The 25,056-nt window shown below is 40.6% G+C and overlaps 1 protein-coding gene across 1 annotated transcript in view; it reads right to left on the bottom strand.

Annotated features, from left to right (window-relative positions):
- Positions 1 to 25,056, bottom strand: part of steep1 (STING1 ER exit protein 1) — a 56,727-nt gene that overhangs the window by 11,869 nt on the left and 19,802 nt on the right. The window contains exons 2-4 of the mRNA XM_060832052.1: positions 20,828 to 20,945; positions 20,344 to 20,385; positions 15,221 to 15,359 (exon numbers count right to left, since the gene is read on the bottom strand). Coding sequence (XP_060688035.1) covers positions 15,221 to 15,359; positions 20,344 to 20,385; positions 20,828 to 20,945 — 299 coding nt within the window. The remainder of the gene's footprint in view (positions 1 to 15,220; positions 15,360 to 20,343; positions 20,386 to 20,827; positions 20,946 to 25,056) is intronic.

Here is a 25,056-nt window from a genome sequence, read left to right as displayed (position 1 = left end):
CCTTGAACATCCAATGCAGTAACTCACCACACCTCCCTTGATAGATAGAGTTTACAGGTTTGGAAGGTGCTATCATCAATAAGGACAAAGGCAGCAGACACACAGGAACACCACGACTTGTAAGTTTACTTCCAAGCCACTCAATATCCTGACGTGAAAATATATAGCCACTGCTTCATTGTCAATGGACCAAAATCTTGGAAATACCTCCATTACACAACTGTGGGTGTCCCTACAACAAAATGACTGCATCAGTTCAAAGCAGCAATTCACCATTAGCTTCTCATTAGGGGGAGACAACAAATTCTGACCCAGCGTGCAAACCCACATCATGTGAACGAAGTTTTTAAAAAAAAAAGCTGGAGGCAATTAATTAAAAAATTTTTTTTCATTCTGCTCCATCAACTTTATCTAGGTAAGAAGAAGCCCAAGATGAGCAGTTATCATATCGAATGGTAGAGCAAACTCAGTGGGCCATGTTTACTCCTGCTACTATTTCTCGTCTTCTAACAACTCTGCACCGTATACCACATTGCTCTGTTTTAATATAGACTCTAATTTCCAAAGAGTATATGCAATCTGCAAAATCGAAGTGAGGTTTTCTCCTGTACTTGGATCCATCTGGATGTTAGCTGAGGGACATGGTAGGTAAAGGGGGAAAAAAGACAGCGGATGGAAATAAGCATTAAGTTGCAATAGGGAGTATGAGAGGATATGAGGAGTGGAGTATAGGGTAGCATTTGAGAATTTGAAGATTTATGGGGATAGGTAGAACTGGTGGCATGAATGTGGAATGGGGGTACATTTGGGATGAGGGGCTGGAGGATTTCTTTACATTTTATTCTTTTGTTTTGACCTTTGAACATGATGTTTGAGCAAGGAGGCAGGCTTTCCACCCAATCCACAACGGGAACCGACTGCTCCTTCAGTTCTGCCTGGGTCTCCTAGCCTGACACTGAAACCAACCTGAATATCAGAATGAAAATAAGAAGTGGTGCTGGCCATTTTTAAAGGTGAGGATTCTGGACGTGGATTGTTTCCACCTCTGTGCACATGACGCAGGAATGAAAATCGTGGTTTAGCATCAGGTTTTCAAAAGAATGAGCTTGATCCCCATTTACAGCAATTGAGCAGATTTGCTTATATTTGGAGCTGGGGTACATGAATCTTAGAATCAGACATTACTGAAGAGGCCCTTTACCCCATTGAGCGTGTATCGCCCAACCTATGCTAAATCTACACCACTCCCACTTTTCAGCATTTGAGCTATAGCCTTGAATGTGGTGGTACTTCAAGTGGTCATCCAAATACTTTTCAAGGTTGAGAGGTTATCCTTCTCAATTACCCCATAAGCATCTGCTGGGTGAAAAGACCTTTGCACTCTGAGGAAGGGTCACTCGACCTGAAAAGTTAACTGATTACTCTCCACATGTGCTGCCAGACCTGCTGCGCTTTTCTAGCAATTTCTGTTTTGGTTTGCTCAAAACCCCTCTCAATCACGCTCAAAGCTTCATCCCTGCTGTCATCAGACTTAAGAATTGATCTCACATATGTTAGAGTTGATCTTTCTCTGTAACTATAATGCTGTAATCTGCATTCTGTTCTTTTGTCCTAATGTAGTTATACAAGATATGATTTGTCTGGTTAGCATGCAAAACAATACTTTACACTGTATCTCAGGATATGTGATAATAATAAATCCAATCAAACTGTGTGACCCTTGTTGTTGACCTTAAACTAAGCATAACAAATGCCATCTAACCAAGCTGTTAATGTCACTCATAATCTTTTAACCTCCATCCAAACCCTTCAACCTCTCTGCTCCAAATAAAACAACCCAGGCTTATCAAGCCTTGCTTCATAGATGAAGGGTTTTATCTCAGACAACATCCTGGTTAGTCTCCTTTGCACATCACTTCAGTTCAATCACTTCCTTCATTTGGTACACTTGCCAAAACTGCACTGTACAGCTCCATGTTACAACATGGAGTGAACTCTCCTGCATAATTTAAAACCAGCAACACCAAAATGATCTAAAACATGCAATATTCTGTGAAAATTCAATAGGCCATGGACTAGCTAAAGTAAAAATTAACAACTTTATTTCTTAAAGTATAACAGAGAATAATTAACTAACAACTATTTACAATTCCTTACCCTAATCTATCAGTTAGCTTCACATCTATAATACTAGTCCAATAAAACTCCCGATTACGATTTACAAAACAAAACTTATCTCCAAACCAGGCAGCTTTTGTTTTCTCCGAATTCCAGTATTCTTTTCTTCTTCTTAGGGATTTCTACTTCACAGGTTACTGATCGGTAAAGGTACCTTTAAGAGAGCTATCTTTCAGACAGTCTTTTTACATGCTAGGACTTGGCAGTTCTCCTCTCAATTGTTCAATTTCCCTGGTCTTATACTCCCAAAGCATTGGATTGTGTCATTGGCTTTTAAGATTGTCAATGTATTAAATTCAAACTGGATTGGAGTTTGGTATTTTTCAGTGTATAACTTGAATTGATTGGCCTAATTTGAATCTGTTTTATCATTTCCAGGCAACCAGCTAATCGAGTTGTTTAACCAAATGTTACATTATATTCCTTTTCAGAACACTTGGTTCTGTCAGGTAGTTCTGTTCCTTTTAACTCTCTTAAAGGACAGTACACCCATATCTTCATAACATCCAACATCACCTCCCTTTTCTTATAGAACATTGTGTGATAAATGGGTCCCATTTGCCTCCTTAACTACCCTACTCACCGTTCAATGATTTGTGGACAAGCACCCCAAGATTCCTGAGCTTTCTAGTGTTCTGCTATGCATTGAGTATGGCTTGCACTTGCCATGAACACATCGCCAAGTTTTTCTGAACCTAAGCTCACACGGATGAATTGGTTTTTTGAATAAAGCGTCAGGTTCACGAGAGTTGACACTAAAATGGATCTGATGTTTCATTTAGAAACAGTAGTGGACCATTTTGCCTTTTGTGCTAGCTTCATTATTTAATTAGGTCATGACTAATCAGTGTTTTAAATCCATTTCCCTGCCTCGGCTCCACATCTACCAAATGTAAGTAAAACTTTTGGAATTCAAAAACAAATAATAGAAAATGCTGCACGTCAATCAACACCCAAGGGACCAAAGCAATTTTCGTCATTTCAGGTGTAGAATGAAAGGTCCTGCTGGTGCATTAACCTCTATTTCTCTTTCAGGTTGATGTTAACCTGTTGTGTCTCTCAATTTTGACGATATTTTGATGCATAGAACTCCAGCACAAGTTTACTATCTGTTGGATCTTGAAACAAAAATAGTGTTGCTTTGAGGGACATTTCATCTTTGTTTGCAATCAATCATTGGCTTTAAGTGAGAACAAAGTTGGGCCAATAGTAATTTGCTAGGTTAGGTGTTCACCTTATATCAAACTAAAACAGTGAAACTATTTCCAAAGGAATACTGTGTTCAATTCTGGTCATTCTGCTATAGGGAAAATGTTGTTAAACTTGGAAGGATGCAGAAAAGATTTACAAGGATACTGCTAGGTTTAGTGGTTTAGCCAGGTTTGGCAGCACGGTGGCACAGTGGTTAGCACTGCTGCCTCACAGCACCAGAGACCCGGGTTCAATTCCCGACTCAGGCGACTGACTGTGTGGAGTTTGCACATTCTCCCCATGTCTGCGTGGGTTTCCTCCGGGTGCTCCGGTTTCCTCCCACAGTCCAAAAATGTGCAGGTCAGGTGAATTGGCCATGCTAAATTGCCTGTAGTGTTAGGTAAAGGGGTAAATGTAGGGGAATGGGTGGGTTGTGCTTCGGAGGGTCGGTGTGGACTTGTTGGGCCAAAGGGCCTGTTTCCACACTGTAAGTGATCTAATCTAATCAAAATTATAGGGAGAGGCTGAAAAGACTGGGGCTGTTTTCCCTGGAGGGTTAGAAGTTGAGGGCTGACCTTATAGAGGTTTATAAAATCATGAGGAACCTGGATGCGGTCAATAGCCAAGGTCTTTTTCGTAGGGGAGCAAAGTCCAAAATTAGAGGGCAGAGGTTTAAGGTGACGCGGGAATAATTTGAAAGGGACTGGGGGGGCAACATTTTCAAGCAGAGGCTGGTGCATGTATAGAATGAGCTGCTAAAGGAAATGATGGAGGCTGGTACAGTTATAACATTTAAAAAGGCATCCGGATGGGTACATAAATAGGTAGGGTTTAGAGGGATATTGGCTGATAAATGGGACTAGATTAATTTAAGATATGGACGCATTGGACCGAACAGACTGTTTCTGTACTGTACAATTCCATAACTCTATTTCAACATGAGGAATAAAGTGCACTCCCCCATTCCCCATCCATGCCATATTACACCTTCTACCTATCCTCATAGACTTTCAAATCCCGAAATGGGATCTAACACTCAACTCTGCATACCACTTCAAACTCCCTATGTCAACATTGTGCCTATTTCCACCAGCATACTTTCCCTCTTTCCACCTATTTTGCCAATTCATCTTGTATCCAGATGAATCCAAGCACATAGGAGAAAAACTAAAATTTATCACTCAAAGTTCTATTTTTCAGACTGCACTCTTATCAAGAAAAAACACATTCATTAAAAAATATCTTGATGGGTCTCAATTGCTTTGACACTGTTTGAAGGGTTCAAGGTTGAATGGCTTGACAGGACTAGACTGACTTTGGCATGACTTAACAAGTTGGATAGCTCTGAAGATTTTCTGCACCTTTTATTCAAAATTTTCTCCACTGTCATAAATGCCAATGGGTCCATGATCCCCATTCCCAAATAACGCATGATTCCCCCATTCTGAAGTAGTCCTGGAACCATAGCTACATGGGCACTTCACTTCTCCAAAGGGGTACTCTGGCTATCCAAATGAACAGCCCTGAGGACAGTCCTTCTCTAATCTAGTCTAATCTTGAATTCAGATTTCAGATATCTGGGAAGGAGCTCCAAAATGAAATGAGAGTGAAGACAGGTGATCATTTACAAGGTCAGCTACCTGTGAGAACCACACATGCATAAAACCAAGGTCCAGCCCAATCCTGACCAGAAAAATGAAAATGCCTGGTTTGAGGGAGGTGACTTAGGATTTGGGACATCTTCCATCATTTTCATCAAGGCAGAGACTGTCTCTGATATGGTGAACATCTGGGCCCAACACTTGCTTATTTATCAGCTAGAATGGCTTTATCATTGCTCTGAAGCAAATGAAGGATGGCTAATATGTGTAGCTTTGCCACTGCAGCTTCCTTTGCCATCTACCAACTACAGACGGGCCACTATAAATGCGGGTCCGGTTTCCGCGGTTTCAGTTACCCGAACATATTACTGGAAACATTCCAGAACCAAGGATTCGGGGATGCTGGGAAGATATGTTTCCCATTTAAATGAACGGGTTTGCTCTTATCTGCAGGTTCAGGCTTCCACAGTAGGTCTTGGAACATATCCCCCGCGGGTGTGGGGCTGGGGGAACTAAGGTGTTTGATTTTCTGAGATGCACATTTTGAAGTTCAATAAGAAGTTAAATGCTGAACCTAAGTTAATCTCAATCAACTTGACGCAGATAAAAGAAACTTTCAAGTTTCATACAGTGTTGGGCTGAGAGAATTTGCATTTTGCACCTTCTACTGGTGATTTGTGGTTTGGAACTGCTTCACCATCAGCTGGATAAAAATGCTGCTGGTAGGGATAAAGTAGTCACTACTCTTATTGTAACCAAATTACTATTCTGCAGGCTCTCTCTTGTCTGGGGTTCCTCTACATCATTATTTTTTAAAAAACTGTGCTCACAACAACCAAAATCTATGTGCAACATTGCGAACAGTGGTTACAAAGTCCTGATACGCAACTGAATACTTTGATGAAGGATATAACTTCCCCAAAAATGGCTTCAGAATTACAACGGAACAACAAAACAGGAAACAAAGAGCAAACAGCCAGGTTGGCAGCAGCTATTTTTTTCCAAGCATTTGGGACTTTAATACTTTATTTTCAACTACATCAAAGCATAACAGAAAGCATCAAAATTATTTTTTGCCAGCTTTTCAAACTCTAAGCATTGTGACTTAAGCACCTCTTTTGCATCAGTTATAGTGAATAGACAACTTGAGGGGTAGGGGTGTAAATAACTTGTGTTGATTTAGTTCTTGTTTGTGCTTTAAACAAGGTGTTATTATCAGCAGTGAAGAATGTTAGGATCAAAACAAACGCTAGCAGTATTCTAGCAATAGTCAAAAACACCCTCGGAAATAAGTTCAGTTTGTCCCAGAGACACATTTCTAAGCTTTATAGGTCAGTCAAGGTGCCTTTAATTATTTTCTCATAAAGATGTTTGGCTGGGGTCATTTGAAAGCAGTCCACCACAACTTAGATTAGATTAGACTTACAGTGTGGAAACAGGCCCTTCGGCCCAACAAGTCCACACCGACCCGCCGAAGCGCAACCCACCCATACACCCCTTTTACCCCTTACCTAACACTACGGGCAATTTAGCATGGCCAATTCACCTGACCCGCACATCTTTGTGACTGTGGGAGGAAACCGGAGCACCCGGAGGAAACCCACGCAGACACGGGGAGAACGTGCAAACTCCACACAGTCAGTCGCCTGAGTCGGGAATTGAACCTGGGTCTACAGGCGCTGTGAGGCAGCAGTGCTAACCACTGTGCCACCGTGCCGCCCAACTTGTTACAAACTCAAGTCTTCATAACACAATACTGCTTACATTCTGTAATAACTTCCTTGAGAATAACCCAAAAATACTGAAGCCTCACAAATACACTGTTGTCTCTCAGGTTGTAAAATCAACCAACATTAGGTGTCTCAATAGTTCTGTTAGCATTTGTACTACTGAGTTTGCAGTTGAGTCATGCCATCAGAATATCAGTGAGATGCAACATATATATCCTGTGTATAAGTAATCTGCAGGAAATCAGTTATCAAGACCCTTCACTCTCTGCTGTATCCAATATGCCCTGATGAAAACATCCACTATATTAACAAAGAGTAGGTTTGTGATCAGTTGCTGTGCTTTGCACAGCCAATTACTACCGTCACTCACAATCTAGGTTTTTGAATTAAACAGTGATTGTTACTTGTGGCATCGTATCCAAATCAGTACCTTCAGTGAAAAGCAGGAACATTTGTTGGAAAAGGGGATTGACCGAATAAGAGAAATGATCAATATTTTTCCACATGTTCCATTGGACCATCTACATTTTTCCAATCTACACTGAAAACCTCAATGTCCCTAACAGCCATTCCATCATGTCTTTTCCCTCACGTCCCCAATTGTTGACCAAGCTTTGGGAAGGTTCCAATTGTAAGCTTTCTTTATACGCTCCCCTTGGTCGAAGTAATTTCCTTCACACTTTGGTCATGAACACTGTCATCATTCCTAGTGCACAGGACGAAACCTGATTCATGTATAAATGTCTCCTTGTTCCTTTAAAAAATAAAAACTAACATATTGTTAGCTGAAATACACATTGAACATACTATGATATACCATGTTGTATTAGGTTGCTGTTTACTAAATCTGAAACTTACTTTATTACTAAACAGCATAAGGAACATTTTGTAAAATCTGCATTGCTCTTAAAGTCAAAACTTTTGGCAATGAGACTAACTGGATTAACTTACTTTCCCCCACAAGATGTAAGCACTCTGCTGATAGGAACCAGCATGTATTGCTCAATTCTCAGTGTGCCAAAAAGGTGATGGTGTGTGGAGTTCTTGAACAAGTACTTCCACATTCTGCACATTCACCTGAAGTCCGGTTAGGAAGGAACTGGGAAAACAAATTTTAAAAAGACTCGACAGGGGCAGCAAAAATTCAAAAATACAGTTCAACAAGCCCCTGATTAGTCTGCTCAAAGAAAAACTACTGTGAATGCTGAAAATTCAAATTCTCACAGAAAGAGCTGAAGAAATTTAGTAGGCTGGCAGTATCTGAACTTGAACTTCAGTTCTGAAGAAATGATACTGAACGTAAAACATAAGTTTATTTCTCTTTCCACAGGTGCATCTAGAATTGCCCCCTCATTGGTCTGAAAAATTAAAAGCAATAAACTCAGTAACCAGGATCCTCTAGCTCAACAGACTAAGTAAATACTTTGGTTTATATCAGGATAAGAATATGTGCACTGATAACAACAGATGGCTTATTTAGGAATTATAATAAAAAGAGAACCAGGAAAGAGTAGAAATATGAAACATAGGGCAATTCTTTCACTCCTTTTCTTTGAGGGGATAGTTGTAATAATTTTTGAGCAGTGGTAAGAATAAAATATCTCAAAATGCTTCTCAAAAAATCCTTTTTGCGATTTTGAGCAATTGTCTCAATTCATTTTCAAACACTAAAAGGAGTGTACACATTTCTCAACGGTCAGTATTAGGACTAGCGTTTTTCCCCAAGATATATAAATGATCGCGATGCACAGGGGATAATTTCAAACTTTGCAGACATCACAAACTTGGGAGAATTGTAAACTATTAGAAGGCTACTGAGGAACTTCAAAAGGACCATACTAAAATGGGCAGATTGATCGTGGATGGAGTTCAATACAGAGAAGCAAGAGATCATGCACTTTGGTGCAAAGAACATGTAGAGGCAAGGGTACTTTTGTAAAGAATATGCAGAAGTAGTTCACCAGAATGCATATATAACTCAGTCATTAAAGATGACAGGACTGATGGCGAGAGCCATTAATAAAGCATTCAATAGGCTTCATTTGTACGAGGACAGAGTTCAAGAGCAGAGAAATTATGAAGAACTTACTTAGGACACTAGTTTACACCTCAGCTGGAATTCGGTGTACAATTCTGGGTATCACTGAGAAAATTACCGTGCAGTGGACAGAAGGCAAAAGGTGTTTACAAGAATATTTCCAGGAATGAGACACTTCAATCCATGAGGATAGATTAGAGAAATTAGGACTGTTTTCCTCGGAAAGAAGAAAGCTAAGAGTGAATCTAATAGAAATTTTTAAAATTGAGTGGTGTGGACGCAGCAGATAGGGAGAAACTGGCCCAGCTCGTAAAAGGATCAAAACCCAGACGGCACAATTTTAAAGCAAAAGAAGCAAATGCAAGGTAAGATAAATGATTTTTCCAAATAATCAATTGAAATACACGAAGTGTGGCTAAGGCAGTTCACTTGAGGCATTCAATAGGGTTATTTAAATTAATTGATGTGCAGAGAAAAGGCTGGAGTTGAGCACTAAGTAGCATTTTGAATCAAATGGCACTGAAAAGTCTGATTAGCCACGAAAGTTTTAAATCGTGATTTCACAATCTCGCTATTGGACAGTGACTACCTTATTTCCTCACATTATATCTTGTTACAAGTCCACCTTGTCTTATTTATACTTCTAATTCTATTCTTCCGTCCTTGGTAACTATATGGTGCAACTTCCCAACAGAGAGTCTGAGAGGCACTGACAACTGCAGCTCACCATGTGCTTATCATAACCATCAACTGTCTTTATCCAATGACCTTGGAGTCCATGGCCACTATCCTCCATGACACTTTATCCACACAAGTTGGGCAATGGGCAACCACCAGCTCACCACATCATGCTTGCTCTTAGATGAACTGTCTTTCAACAGTTTACTTCAGAGCTCAGAGACACCCAACACCAGTATGCTCCTGTCAGATTACTGCTTGCAGACACACAAATGCATCTATACAGGATGGACCTTATGGCTGTCAGTGCTCACTCAATTTGCACTTACTTGGAGACTGTCAACACCTGTGGCATGTATTTTTTTTTGCTGCAGAAGATGTAGTAGGCCATTTGTCATACTGGGAAGCATTGCACATTCAAGGATATGAAGCAGTCACTGCACAGCACTGTCAAATCTGCAGTATGCAAGCTCAGCCAACACACTAAATATGGCTCAATCAAAAGGCCATATCTCAAAAGCAAATGGCAGCTGTCATTAATGGACCTCAGTGGGACTACAGTTGGTCAGGAGATACATCCACAGTCAGTCCATGATGTTCATCTGATGGCAGCCCAGGGATTAGTCAGGCACTTGGGTCCAAGTGATTTGTTAAATTGCAATCCAAAGAATGTGCTAAGGTTAGTCCTGCAGACGGGGGATAGCACTAATGTCTGTCAAGGCACTGGAGAGACATTAATGCAGGTGTAGTGGTGGAGGGGGGGAGGGGGTGAAAACAGACAGATTGAGAAAATATGGCCTTTGATGACACAAAGGGAGGGATTGAGTGTGCTGTAAATGCTTGGAACAGCAGTTGGTGGTGATGCAGGAGCAGAACAGGTAGTTACCGGCTTTCAGTGAGTGAGTAGGAAATGCCAGAGGTAGGAAAGGTCAGTAATTTAGGAGGATAAGGGTGTATTCTCATGAGAGTCGTAGTCCATGAGCCTTAAGAATGTAAGTGTATGATGGCAGAGTTTGAGAGAATGTCAATATTAAATAGCAGACACAAGGTGATGGCACTTAGAGTCATAGAGTTATACAGCATGAAAACATACCCTTAGGTCCAACTCATCCGTGCCAACCAGACATCCTAAATTAATCCAGTCCCATTTGTTAGCATTTGGCCCAGATCCCTCTAAAACCTGCCCATTCATGTATTCATCCAGATGCCTTTTAAATTGTACCCACCTCCATTACTTCCTCGGTCAGCTCACTCCACACATGCACTCCATCTGTGTAAAAAAGTTGCCTGTCAGGTCCCTTTTAAATCTTTCTCCTCTCATCCTAACTCAATGCCCTCTAATCTTGGACTCTCCACCACTGGGAAAAAGACCATAGCTATTCACCCTATCCATGCCCTTCAAGAGTTTATAAACCTTTATAAGGTCACCCCTCAGGGAAAAAAAGTCCCAGGCTCTCCCTCGCGTTCAAGCCCTCCAACACCGGCAATACCCTTGTAAATCTTTTCTGAATCCTTTCAAGTTGTAATTTTGTTATAGTATCTTTCCTATAGAGGGGAGATCAGAATTGAATGCCATACACTAAAAGTAGTCGAAGCAATGTCCTGTACAGCTGCAACATGACATCCCATCTCCTACATGAACTTTTTTCCTGCACTGCTGGATATTTCTTTTAACCCAGGGCATAACACTGACCCAGGTTGCCAAATGGGTCCAAGCTGGCCAGTTTTGTTGGCATGGCCTCCTTCAGTGGTAATCAGGAGAAACGAATGCCCTTCTCTCCATAATTCCGTCCACTAACACCTCCACATCCCCATCTGTGAAATGAGGAGTGGGCTTTGCTTTCTGGGCCATACCTTCAATGATGATCGTGTGAAGGACAGTTCCTTTGTTGCAGCACCTTATGGAATGTGCAGCTGGGCTTTAAATATGGCCATGATGTGGAGACACCGGTGTTGGATTGGGGTGAACAAGGTCAGAAGTCACACAACACCAGGTTATAGTCCAATAGGTTTATTTGAAGTCACAAGCTAAGGGGAGAGCTGCTCCTTCATTAGGAGAAGTGACATGACCTGATGAAGGAGCAGTGCTCTGAAAGTTTGTGATTTCAAATAAACCTGTTGGACTATAACCTGGTGATTTGTCACTACTGACTTTATATATGGCATCAGAGGTATGAGTGGTGGATGGTTTGAGCAATGGCAAGCATATCCACCTCGACTCTTGAACAAATGGATGGGCAAAGTGCACCAAACAGTTAAGATTAGAGTGGTGCTGGAAAAGCACAGCAGGTCAGATAGCATCCAAGGAGCATGAAAATAGACTTTTCAGGCAAAAACCCTTCATCAGGAATGTCAGTCTAATACTGATTCTAATCGGAGGAGAAAGTGAGGACTACAGATGCTGGAGATCAGAGCTGAAAATGTGTTGCTGGAAAAGTGCAGCAGGTCAGGTAGCATTCAAGGAGCAGGAGAATCGATATTTCGGGCATGAGCCCTTCTTCCTGCTCCTTGGATGCTGCCTGACCTGCTGCGCTTTTCCAGCAACACATTTTCAGCTACTGATTCTAATCTCCAGCATCTGCAGTACCCACTTTCGACAAAATGCACCAAAGAGCCCAGTTACGTTATTGAGGAGAAAATCAAAATACTTGAGAGAAAAATCTCCATGAGCCACTGCAGACTAGGCACCATGAATCTCATTTGAGAAAACAAAAACTGAAAATGGGAAAATTCAGCCCAAAGTCCATTTATGCCTCTGAAGCATCTGAGGTTGTTAAAGGCATTACGCAAATGCAAGTAATTGCTGTTCTCAAATGCTTGACCTTCTGTTGAACCTAAGAGTTCTTCCAAACTCTCAACAGGGACAGGCGTTACATGGCATTGACACCACCATGTTCACAAGTTCAATATCTGCTCCGTGAGGTAAACTCAGCCATCACATGGTGATGGCCATGCTATGGTTGCTTTCAAAGCTCTAGGGTAAAGAGGAAAGACAAAAACAAAGGATGGCTATCTAGAATCTCCAGCTCGAAAAGATGAAAAAAAAACACCAGGTTACAATAAAATCAGGTTTCACCGTAATAACCTCCACGAAGCTGGATAATGGACTCTGATGGACACGATGTGTCGGGAACTGCAGGTTGGGAGTTATAGTGTGCTGCATTACCATTTGATTAATAAAGGAAACAAACAAGTGCAAGGATACTTTACAATGAAAAAAATTAGCTACTGTATTGTCAAAAAGGGTATGTTTTCATTATATCAAAAATGAGACTAAACGATCTACGGGAATTCCATCAATGGTTCAATATAACCATGGAGGCCAACACCAAAAATGTGGAGTTCAGTAAGGGATGAGGAAGTAGTACAGATAATTACTCCTCCTTCACAATATTGAGATAAGCTCCCAGCTGGAGGAATTGCTGAACTTAAGTCAGGGACTGTAGCACTCAAACTGTTTTGGTTGAAGAATCTCTGTTTAAATGGACTAATAGTTACAGACCCCAATCTAAAATCATAATACTTCATTATAGCACTTCTATTTAAATACACAGAATGTAATATTACTTCAGACTATTCTAAGGAAATATGCAGGTCAGTTTCTTTGGCTGTTTGATATTTGGAAAAAGATATTTTCCTATTGCTTTGGCTGCTGTAGCAAAATCACTCTGCACTTTTTCCTGCCGCTGCACATGCTCATAGAAAAGTATTTATAAAAGATATACAAGAAATACATCTCAAAGTTTTCAGTGGTTCAGTGGCAAGTCACGCTGTGCTTAATGTGGATCAGTCACAGCAGCACATTCGTGAGCTTTTGAAGCATTTCTGGATCATGGCAGTGATGGTTGGAAATCAGGTGATTAGAACAGTCATGGGTAATCACTGGTTGCTCACAATTATCAACAATGATGCAAAGCATTACAGGACTCTTCTGGTGCAGTAGTACTGTATTTAACACTGAGCCAAGAGGTTTGAGTTCAAGTCCCACCTTCTCCAGAGGTGGGTCATGACATCTCTGAGCAGGATGTTTCAGACAAAAATGCAGAAGTTCACACACTTGTTGCTAATGAATGACATGATAGCCACCTGATTTTTACTTGATGTCTCCGATTGTCTCTCAAACACTTATTTTAAAGACCACCTGGAAAACCTCCACAAGAGCCTCTGCGTTTTGAGAACAATTGAACTGCAGCAGTGCAAAAAGGAAGCTCCACACCACGTTAAGGGGACATGAGGGGTGGGCAACAAAGCTTGGTCTTTCTAGAGACTCTCACATTTCACAAAATGTTATTTAGAATCAAAAAGTCAATTTCCATTTTTTAAATTGATTCACAGGATGTGGGATGTGTGTGTCTCACTGGCTCAGCCGGCACTTACTGCCCATCCCTAAGTGCCTAAGAGTCAACTACACTGCTGTGGATCTGGAATCACATGTAGGCCAGACCAGGTGGCCCAAGATGGCGGTGGAGGCATGCTCCAGAGCCAGAGCTTATCTCCTCCAACTGCTTCACTTTGGTTGGGGGGAAATGGAAGCTCAGTCATGGAGACAGCAGTGGCGACAGCAGCAGCTGGGGGTTTTGGCAGTCAGCCGTAAGGTGGCTGATACACCCACACAGAATCCTGACATTCAGCAGCATCATGGCTTCTTCGAGGTCCAGAATGGTACCAGCATGGGAATCCTGCGGGAATGCGGGAGCAAACAAATCCTGATGGCAGCAGGGAAAGCGGGAACAGGCAGTTGGAGGCAGCTGGTGGCGGCAGGGGCAAGGTCAAGGTCGAGCCCGAGCCCAAAGCTGGGGAGGTTGAGCCCTTGCAAGGCGTGCCAGGACGGCCAAGCACTTATGGACTGTGGTGTTCAACTGTAAACTATGTTTCTTTGTTTTTGCATTTTTTAGCAAGAAGGACTGTAATGGTTAACTTTTTAAACTCTCTTTTCCTTATTTTTCTTTGTACCTTAGGTTCCGTATGTAAGATGGTGCCATAAGTGGCCACTTGGAAACTTTTCATGTACTAATGTGAGTACATGTGACAATAAACCTAATTCAATTCTGTTCAGTTAAGAATGGTAGTTATCCTCCCTGAAGAACATCAGTGAACCAGATGAGTTTTTCTAACATTTAGAATTGGTTTTATTGTTGTTATTAAACTCCTAATTCCAGATTTGCATTGGATTCTAATTCCACCATCTGCCATGGCAGGTTTTGATTCTGGCTCCTCAGGACTTTACCAGGGTCTCGAGATTAATAATGGATAATATACATACACATATTTTACTGGGTTAGTCACTTTAGGGCGGCACGGTGGCTCAGTGGTTAGCACTGCTGCCTCACAGCACCAGCGTCCTAGATTTGAATCCAGCCTCGGGCTACTGTCTGTGTGGAGTTTGCACATTCTCCCCGTGTTTACATGGGTTTCCTCCGGGTGCTCTGGTTTCCTCTCACAATCCAAAGATGTGCAGGTTAGGTGAATTGGCCATGTTAAATTGCCCATAGTGTTAAATGCATTAGTCAGAGGGAAATGGGATGGGGTGGGTTACTCTTCAGAGGGTCGGTGTGGACTTGTTGGGCCAAAGGGCCAGTTTCCACGCTGTAAGGAACCTAATCTAATCTTTAGTGTCTTCTTTGCTAGAATAACATTCAACTATTTTGGGATATTTCTTTCCTTTATTCGTCTATTATCTACATCTTCAGCTTTCTACTGAAAATAAATGTTGATGTTAGGTGACCCTTTAATTGTCTGAACAGTTGACAGAAAATTGCAATAAATAAATATTCAAAATTTCTCCCTTATTTTTAAAGGATTACCTTCTTTGGTGGTTCCTGCTTTTGGCTGTATATACTCGTGGTGCCAAATCCTTGTCCAAATTTCACCAAAGCACCATCTACAATAAATGTAACGGGAGTATTCTTCTGTTGATGCTGATAAAAGAGGAGCAGTCCACATCTGCAAAGTTGCACAGTCATTACACTTTTATAGGTTTTTTAACAACTAAGAGATAAACAAATATCTAGAAGCCTTAAGCGTGTGAAATTTCAAAAATAAACCAAATACTTAGAAAAGACAGTACATCTTTTAAATCAACAGCTAAAAGATAATTAAAATCTTAAATAATCAAAAGAAAATTAAAAGTTTATAATCACCTCCTTACAGTTTATTCTCAAAATTCTGTTGCTTCTTTCAGAATTTTTCAGCTGGTTATGAAAGGAACATGGTGCCGTTTCATGTAAATTAAACAATTGAAGCACGCACAGCAAAAACAAAGTGCTATAAACATGAAAATACAGTTTAAAATAAAAGGGCAGGTCAACACTGTCAAAAACTGAAATGATTTAATAAAGGTTTGTTACGAGCCAAACATTCCTTTGCTGTTAACAAATTAGCGTCAAGACTTCCATTAAACAAAATCAAGAAATTCCAATTTAACTGTTTATTTTGGTAATCATCTCGTCAAATGTTTCCTCCTTCTATACAAGGAATGAAACAAATCAAACACAACAGATGTATTTTACAAATGAGGTGGGCTAAATAACTCTTGACATTGAAGATAAATTCCTTTTGTAGTTCCTAAACATTAAGGAATGTATTATACCACAGGCACTTTTGGAATTATTTTTGCTTGCTGTGATATTAAACTTTTTCGAAGCTTCACAATGTTGAAAAGACTTTATGTAATCACATCGTTTTCATTCTACTACTCATTTGACTTGATTCTTGAAATGTAAGAACTTAAAATGAGCTTGCTTCCTGCACCACCCTTTTAACCTTGCAAAGGGGCCCATTTCAACTGCCTTTGAAATCTTATAATCTGATGAACAAATTCATTGTAACTTTTATTAATAATTCAATAAACTTTAATGTTTTAAAAACAGTTTAAATTACAGGAGAGTAAGTTCTAGAGGTCTCAGAATATAATGGTGGATAAATCTCCGCAACCTGATCTAATGTACCGGAATGCTGTGGGAAGGAAGGGAGGAAATTACAAGACCCCTTGCAGAAATTTAACAATTCCACAACACCAGGTTATAGTGTAACAGGTTTATTTGCAAGCACTAGCTTTCGGAGCACTGCCCCTTCATCAGGTGGTTGTGCCTCATGACTTGAGGGTGGCTAATGTTGTACCTTTGTTTAAGAAAGATTGTAAGGAGAAACCAGGGAACTACAGACCTGTGAGTCTGACTTCGGTTGTGGGTAAATTGTTGGAGATGATTATAAAAGATAGTATTTATTGCCATTTAGATATGCAAAAACTGATTAAGGATAGTCAGCGTAGTTTTGTTTGAGGAAAATAGTGTCTCTCAAAATTGATGGAGTTTTTTGAGGAAGCTGCCAAAAAGGTCGATGATGACAAATGTTGTTTATTTGGATTTTAGTAAGGTTCCACATGGTCAACTAATTAGTAAAGTCAGGTCACATGAGATTCAGGGTGAGCTTGCCAATTGGATACATAATCGGTTTAATGACATGATTTGGATGAGAAGATAGAGGACATGGTTAGTAAGTTTGCGAATGACACCAAAATTGGTGGACTAGTAGACAGTGGAGAAGGTTTCTAAGACTACAAAAGGATTTTGATCAAATTGGTCAATGGGCTGAAAAATGGCCGATGGAGGTCAATCTGGAAAAGTTCAAGGTATTGCATTTTGGTACAACAAACAAGGGTAGGGCTTATACAATTAATGGGTGGTGCTTTAGAACAAAGGGACCCAGGGATGCAGCTACATAATTCTTTAAAGTTTGCATCGTATGTAGATATGATGGTTAAAAAGGCATTTGGCATGCTTGCCTTCATTGTTCAGTCCTTGGAGTATAGCAGTTGGGATGTTATGCTGAGGTTACAAATAACATTGGGGATGCCTCTTCTGGAATACTGTGTTCAGTTCTGTTCACCCAGTTTTGGAAAGGATATTATCAAGTTGGAGAGGGTTCAGAAGAGATGTTGCAAGGTATGGAAGATTTGAGTTATGAAAGAAAGGCTGGATAGGCTGGGACTTTTTTCAGTCGAGTGTAGGCAGTTCTGAGGTGACCTTATAGAAGTTTATAAAATAATGAGGGGTATAGATAGACTTAATGGTAGTTGTCATTTACCCAAAATGGAGAATTTCAAGACTAAGGGGTACACTTTTACGGTGAGAGAGGAGAGACATTTATAATAGACGGAAGAGGCAAATTTCTTTTACACAGAGGATGGTTTGCACGTGGAATAAACTTCCTGAGGGAATGGTGGTTGTGGGTACAATTACAATGTTTAAAAGACATTTGGATATGGGCCAGGAACAGGCAGGTGGAAATAGTTTAGTTTGGGATCATGATAGGCATGGACTGGTTGGCCCGAAGGGTCGGTTTCTGCGCCTCTACAACATTATGAAAACCATAAAATATAACTTCAAACTTTCCAAAATTCAAAGCAGTCTAGGAGTTGATTGCTGTTCTTAATTCACAAGATAATATTCTAGCGTACGCACAACCCCAGACAAAATAGAAGGGAAAGCCTTTTACCTAAAAGGCCATTCTTTTCATCCATCAAGCCTCCACCCTTTCAGCACTAGGAGTTATTTCATTGTTATTATTACCCTGTACTTGCTTTTTGTTTTCATCATGCACTCTAAGTATGCCCTCCTTCGCCTATTTTGCCTCTTCATATATGCACCTCGGTCAAAACTTCCAGCTGTCAAGCCTAATTCATTCTTATCCAATACTTAAAGATGGTGAAATTCTAACTTTCCACTTAAAAATTAACAGGCTCTGCAGCAGTGTTTCGGCCATGGGTGTAACTGACTGTCCTGACGTAAGTTGCACTGGATTTTAGTCTTCCTTACATTTTTCTCCTCAAATTCATTTGCATATCACTAAACACACAGACTGCTACGTTCCATTGCAGTTGGGCAATGTTTCTGACTGATTTTTAAAGAGCCCTGGAGTCATTTATATAAAGCAGTTAAAATAGGTTTATCACAAGAAAAAAGCAATTTGATCAAACTGTCTAGGCCACCACGAGTAACCTGATTTTAAATAACTGAAAGGTAATTAAATAAAACCAGCTGCTAGTTTCTAAATAGATTCAAGTAAAATCACATTAAAAAGCTTTTAAAAAAGTTTTTTTTTCCCAGTGTCCATGCATTTAAAAAGAAAGCTCAGCATTTAGGTCTTCCTCAGAGACCTGCAAGCTGCGGCTATTAGTGGAAATTCAAATGGTATTTAATCCAATCTAGGGCTTTGGTCACAGGGCTGGTTTCTTATAGAACGCTTTCTCACCTGGTATGTAAGATCACACTTAAGCTGCACCTAAAATTTTGAGATCCTTTGCACAAGTTTCATCAACTTAAGAAAAACTGAGACAAAAACCCCCTGGACAACTGGACAGAAATCTTGACTCATTTTATTTTTAAAAATTAGTTAAAGATAGTGCAATTTTTCATCTAATTGCTCAGTGGGTAATGGTAATGACATTTAGGTTGGAAGTCCATTTATTCTCAGCAATCTATAAATTATTCCATGAAGAGTAGCCACTGCACAGAAACATGAAATACCTGAATACAAACAGTGATACTTCCAAATAAACTCCAATCAAATCCTTCCAACTAAAACTAAAGTCTTAGCTATCTAGTTTCTTTCTGAAAGAAAAGAACGTGCAACTAAATTGTGAATTTCACATGTTGTGGACATCTCAAAATGCTTCACAATCAATTTCCTGTCGTCAAATGTGCCAGCATTTTACAAGTTGCTGGAAAAGCGTAGCAGGTCAGGCAGCATCCAAGGAACAGGAAATTCGACGTTTCGGGCATAAGTCCTTCTTCAGGAATGGCTTATGCCCGAAACATCGAATTTCCTGTTCCTTGGATGCTGCCTGACCTGCTGCGATTTTCCAGCAACACATTTTCAGCTCTGATCTCCAGCATCTGCAGACCTCACTTTCTCCTCCAGCATTTTACAAGTGCCAAGGCTCCACAAACAACAAGAAAAGCTAAACAACTTTGACTTTGATAAAAGTAACTGCAGCCAAGGGGTAAATGTACATCCGAAAGATCCAAGTTTACATCCCCCCATGCAAGGAGGAGAGGATGTCTATTTTACCTCTCATCCAAAAATGGCTCCTTCCACAAAGCAATACCTAAATGCTGCACTCAACTAGATGAAATGCCCTTGTTTTTGCAATGCGGCTTGAATGCAAAGCCTTTTGATAAAGGGTGCTACCACGAACATTTTACAGAATTCAGTATTTGTGCAATATTCCCCTTTCCCTCCCTTCAACCCCCTTATCCACCACATGCTTTGGAAATTGCTCCCTATTTCTCTTAATTTATATCCATAACTTCTCATTGGTATCCAGCTATATCTTACATTTCTCTCGAAATAAAACATTTTTGACCACATAGAATGGTTGTCAAAGTCTGTATAAATGAAACATATTGAGGACTGTGAAAAAGATAAACATAACACTTTCTCAAACCCACTACTTGCTGATAATTCAATTCTACATTCATCAGCCTCCTGCAGATTGCATGACCTCAACAGTCATGGCTACTAGTGTTCTCACAATTTAAAAGGAACCATTTTATTTGACATCTTCCATTAGAAAATAAAAACGTTGTTTCTTTCAATTCTTGGAACAAGTAATTTTCTGCTAATTTTTCACACATATAAAAATTAACAGCATCATCTTACCTTAAATTTCATTTGCTTGTCACAGAGTCTTACTATTTCTTCCATTGCTAAAGCTGCTTTCATGAAACTTCAACATTTCTTAAGCTTATAAAATTGTCACTACCATGACAGTGCTATTCCCCAAGAGTGTAGCACTTTAAACCAGAGAGCCACCACTGTTGATCCCACTTTATTTCTGAATGCACTTGATCTCAACTTCCCATGTGCAACACCACTGTTGGACTGACAAAAATGATTCAATTATAACTAAATGACAGGTACTTACTTTCCACATTTTTTCCTGAATTGTTTTTCTATCCCTTGTGGCCTACAAACAGGAAAAATAAAACGATGAATGTTTGAACCAATCAGACTCATTCAGAATTCACATTTGCACATACATGTAACATGACCCTGACTTGTTTCAAGAAAGTAATGAATGAAATGGAAATTGCTTCTGCAATTCAATTACCCACAACCATATGTGCTGGTCAGTTATCTCTTAAGACTTCTTTTTATGAAGAAGATTCTGCAAATCTCTCTTCATTACCTTAGCTGCTCAAGTGCCTGCATCACAGATGATTTCTTTTATAACTAAATCATAAAGTGATGTTTTTCTGAGGACAATACCACTTCACAGCAGACAGTAAAATCTTTTGCCCAGAAATCTGTCATACTGCAACAGGTCACTGTTGATTCAAGTGTAGACACTTTCATTTTCAACTACCCAAAGAACATTACCACTACCCAAAAAGACACAGCCAACGTACCGTCGAAGATAAATGCTCTCATCTTCCTCAACATTACAGAACTTATGAGCATGCTTGGATGCATCAATAACACGTGCTCGGTCTTGCGGTCTCATGGGCAGTTTCTCCAAATGACAATCTAATGAAAGCAATAAAAAAGTTAAACATATAAACTTCATTTCTTGATCACTTCTTAAGTAATCTGAGAATGAGCCACATAAACCAGAAAACTCTCAAATTTTATCCTAATCTATAGGGCATTCATGGATTTCAGCAAAGGGGCAGAGGGTAAGGGTGTCTTAGCGGTCCTGGGTTAGGAACTTATGGAGGAAAATAAAACATTAGGTATGATTCCTGCTTCATTCACAATCAAACAGCCTACCAACATTATTCATCTCAATTGTACATGAAGCATCATCTCAATGGTGAGTTATCAGAAGTTTGTAATAAGAGGGGAGTAAATCTGACAGAATGGGGAGAAATTAAGAAACATCTTTTTGTGAAAATGCACATTTACCTGTAATCCTTGTAAGAAAAGATACATCACTTTTTACTTTCAATCTTGCGATATCATTGCATCCAAAGTGAAAGGAGTCATATTGCAACATCCTTCAAGTTGCAACTCAAACAATAACCAATTTAGAAACAAATTGTAATAGATTAGGAGGCCCTCGAGATTGTCTGATTTGAGAGAGGTATCTTAAAACCAGGACACACTGACACACAGGGTGGGTTCTACATCAAACAATCACATTTTTAGGAGTGGGAATGGAAGCAAAGAAACAGCCTCTGAAAACTATACCAAATATTCATTTATCAATCATTCCAATAGCTTTCTTTCAATGGAGTCCATTGAAAACTACTTTAACAGCAAGTAAAACAAGCATGTCACCTGGTGATAAATAATAAAAAGGTGGAGAATTTCATAAAATATAACTGAAATTCAAAGGATAAACCATAAGAACACAACTAGGAGCAGGAGTAGGTCGCCAGGGCCTTCAAGCCTGCTCTGTCATTCAATGAGATCATGGTTGACCTTTTTGTGAACTCAGTGCCACTTACCCACACTCTCATCATATCCCTTAATTCCTATATTGTTCAAAAAAAAACTACCTTAGCTTTAAAAACATTTACTGAAGTCGCTTCAACTACTTCCCTGGCAAGGAATTCCATAGATATACAACCCTTTGGGTGAAGATGTTGCTTCGCAATTCAGTCCTAAATCTGCTCCCTCTAATCTTGAGGCTATGCCCTCTTCTCCTAGTTTCACCTGCCAGTAGAACTTGCCTCTCTACTTCCAACTTAATTCCCTTCGTAATTTTACATGTTTTTATAACATCCCAACCCCATCCCCGCCTCAGTCTTCTGCATTCCAATGAATAAAATCCCAGTCTACTCAGTCTCTCCTTATAAACCAACCATTTCAATTCTGGAATCAACCAGGTGAACCGCTTCTGCACTCCCTCCAGTGCCAGTACATCCTTTCTCTAGTAAGGCGTCCAAAACAGCATGCAATACTCCACGTGTGGCCTCACCAGCCTACTGTACAGTTGCAACATAACCTCCCTGCTATTAAACGCCATCCCTTTAGCAATGAAGGACAAATTTCCATTTGCTTTCCTCATTATTTGCTGTACCTGCAGACCAACCCTCTGTGTTTCATGCACAAGGACACCCAGGTTCCTCTGCATAGCAGCATGCTGCAACTTTTTACCATTCAAGTAACAACCCTTTTTACTGTTACTCCTACCAAAATGGATGACTTCACATTTATTATCATATTCCATCTGCCAGAACTTTGCCTACTCACTTAAAGTATCCATGTTCCTCTGCATACTTTGCTTTGCCACTCATCGTAGTGTGATCTGCAAACTTTGACACACTACATGTGGTCGCCAACTCCACATCATCTATATAAATTGTGAATAATTGTGGTCCCAACACCTATCTCTGAGGTACACCACCAGTCACTGATTGCCAGCCAGAATAGCACTCATTTATCCCCACTTTTTGTTTCCTGTTAGTCAACCAATCCTTTATCCATGCTAACACATTATCTGTAATGTCATACATCCTTATCTTATGCAGCAGCCAGTCAAAGGCCTTTTGGAAATCTAGGTACACCACATCCACCGGATCCCCATTGTCCACCTTGCTCGTAATGTCTTCACAGAATTCCAAAAAATTAGTTAAGAATGACCTGCCCTTCATGAAACCACGCTGTGTCTACCTAACAGAACAATTTCTACCTAGATGTTTTGCTATTTCATCCTTGGTAATAGACTCAAGCATCTTCCCCAAGACAGAGGTTAATCTAACCGGTCTATAATTCCCATCTTTTGTCTACCTCCCTTTTTAAACAGTGGTGTCACATTTGCTGTTTTCCAAACTGCTGGAACTGCCCCAGAGTCCAGCGAATTTTTGGAAAATTACCGCCAGTGCATTTGCTATTTCTCCCTCCATCTCTTTTAGTATCCTGGGATGCATTCCATCAGGGTCAGGAGACTTGTCTATCCTTAGCTCCATTAGCTTGTCCAACACTACCTCTTCCATAATAACAATTGTTTCCGGGTCCTCACCTACCTTCGTCTCTTTGTCAATTTCTGGCATGTTATTAGTGTACTCCACTGTGAAGACTGACACAAAATACCTGTTCAATGCATTGGCTATTTCATCATACCCCCATTACTAAATGCCCCTTCTCATCCTCTGAAGGACCAATGTTTACTTTAGCCACTCATTTTCTTTTTACATATTTATAGAAACTTTTGTTATCTGTCTTCATATTCTGTGCTAGTTTTTTCTCATGTTCTATCTTATTTTTCTTCATAGCTCTTTTGGTAGCTTTCTGTTGACCTTTAAAGCTTTCCCAATCTTCTGGTTTCCTGCTGATCTTGATTACTTTGTATGCCTTCTTTTTCAATTTGATTGCCTCTCTTATTTCGTTAGACACCCATGGCAAATTATCCCTTTTCTTACAGTCCTTCCTTTTCACTGGAATATATTTTTGATGAGCACTTTGAAAAATTGCCTTGAAAGTCCTTCACTGCTCGTCAACTGTCCCACTCTAAAATCTTTGTTTCCAGTCTACTTTAGCCAAGTCCTCCCTCATTCTATTGCAGTCTCCTTTGTTTAAGCACAGGACATCGGTGTTGAATTTTATCTTCACACTCTCCATCATAGTGATTGCTCTTTCCAAGTGGATGAGTCGAAGAGTGTGGTGCGGAAAAGCACAGCCGGTCAGGCAGCAGCCGGGGAGCAGGGGGATCAATGTTTCGACGTTTCGAGCATAGGCTTTTCATCAGGAATGAAGGGGTGGTCCAAGGGGGCTGAGAGATAAATGGGAGTAGGGTGGGACTGAAGGGGATGGAGCTGAGAATACGAGAGGTAGATGAAGTTGGAGGTGAAGGTGATAGATCAGAGAGAAGAGTGAAGCAGATAGGTGGGAAGGAAGATGGACAGGTCAAGAGGGTGGTGCCAAATTGGAAGGTTGGATCTGGGATAAGGTGGGGGGGGGAGGAAGAAGTGAGGAAACCGGTGAAATCCACATTGATCTCATGTGGTTGGAGTGTTCCAAGGTGGAAGATGAGGCATTCTTCCTCCAGGCATAGGGTGGTTAAGGGTTCGTCAGTGGAGGAGGCCCGGGACCTGCATGTCCTTGGCAGAGTGGGAGGGGGATCTAAAGCGTTGGATTACAGGGCAGTGGGGTTGTTTTGTGCACATGTCCTGGTGATGTTCTCTGAAGCATTCCGCAAGTTGGTGTCCTGTCTCCCCAGTGTACAGGAGACCACATCGGGAGCAACAAATACTGTAGATCATGTGTGTAGAAGTGCAGGTAAATCGCTTGGGGCCTTGGACGGAGGTAAGGGGGGAGGTGTGGGTGCAGATTTTACAATTCTTGCGGTGACAGGAGAAGATGCCAGGAGGGAGGGTGGTTTGGTGGGGGGGCCTGGACCTAACAAGGGAGTCGCGGAGGGAATGCTCCTTACAGAACACAGATAGGGGTGGGGAAGGAAATATGTCCCTGGTGGTGGAGTCTTTTTTTCTAGGTTGTGAAAAGAGCAGAGGCTAATGCAATGTGTCCGGAGGTTGTTGAGGTGGATGGTGGAGGACCAGGGGGTGGGGGTTCTGTCATTGTTGGGGGTGGAGGGGTAGGGGGTTCGAGAGCAGAGGTGTGGGAAGTAGATGAGTTGCACTGGAAGGCATCATCGACCAAGTCTAAGGGGAATTTGCGATCTTTGAAGAAGGTG

The sequence above is a fragment of the Hemiscyllium ocellatum genome, chromosome 11 (genome assembly GCF_020745735.1).
Source record: "Hemiscyllium ocellatum isolate sHemOce1 chromosome 11, sHemOce1.pat.X.cur, whole genome shotgun sequence".
Lineage (NCBI taxonomy): Eukaryota > Metazoa > Chordata > Chondrichthyes > Orectolobiformes > Hemiscylliidae > Hemiscyllium > Hemiscyllium ocellatum.
The sequence above is the reverse complement of the archived record's forward strand: the minus strand, read 5'-3'. Positions and strand labels throughout refer to the sequence as shown.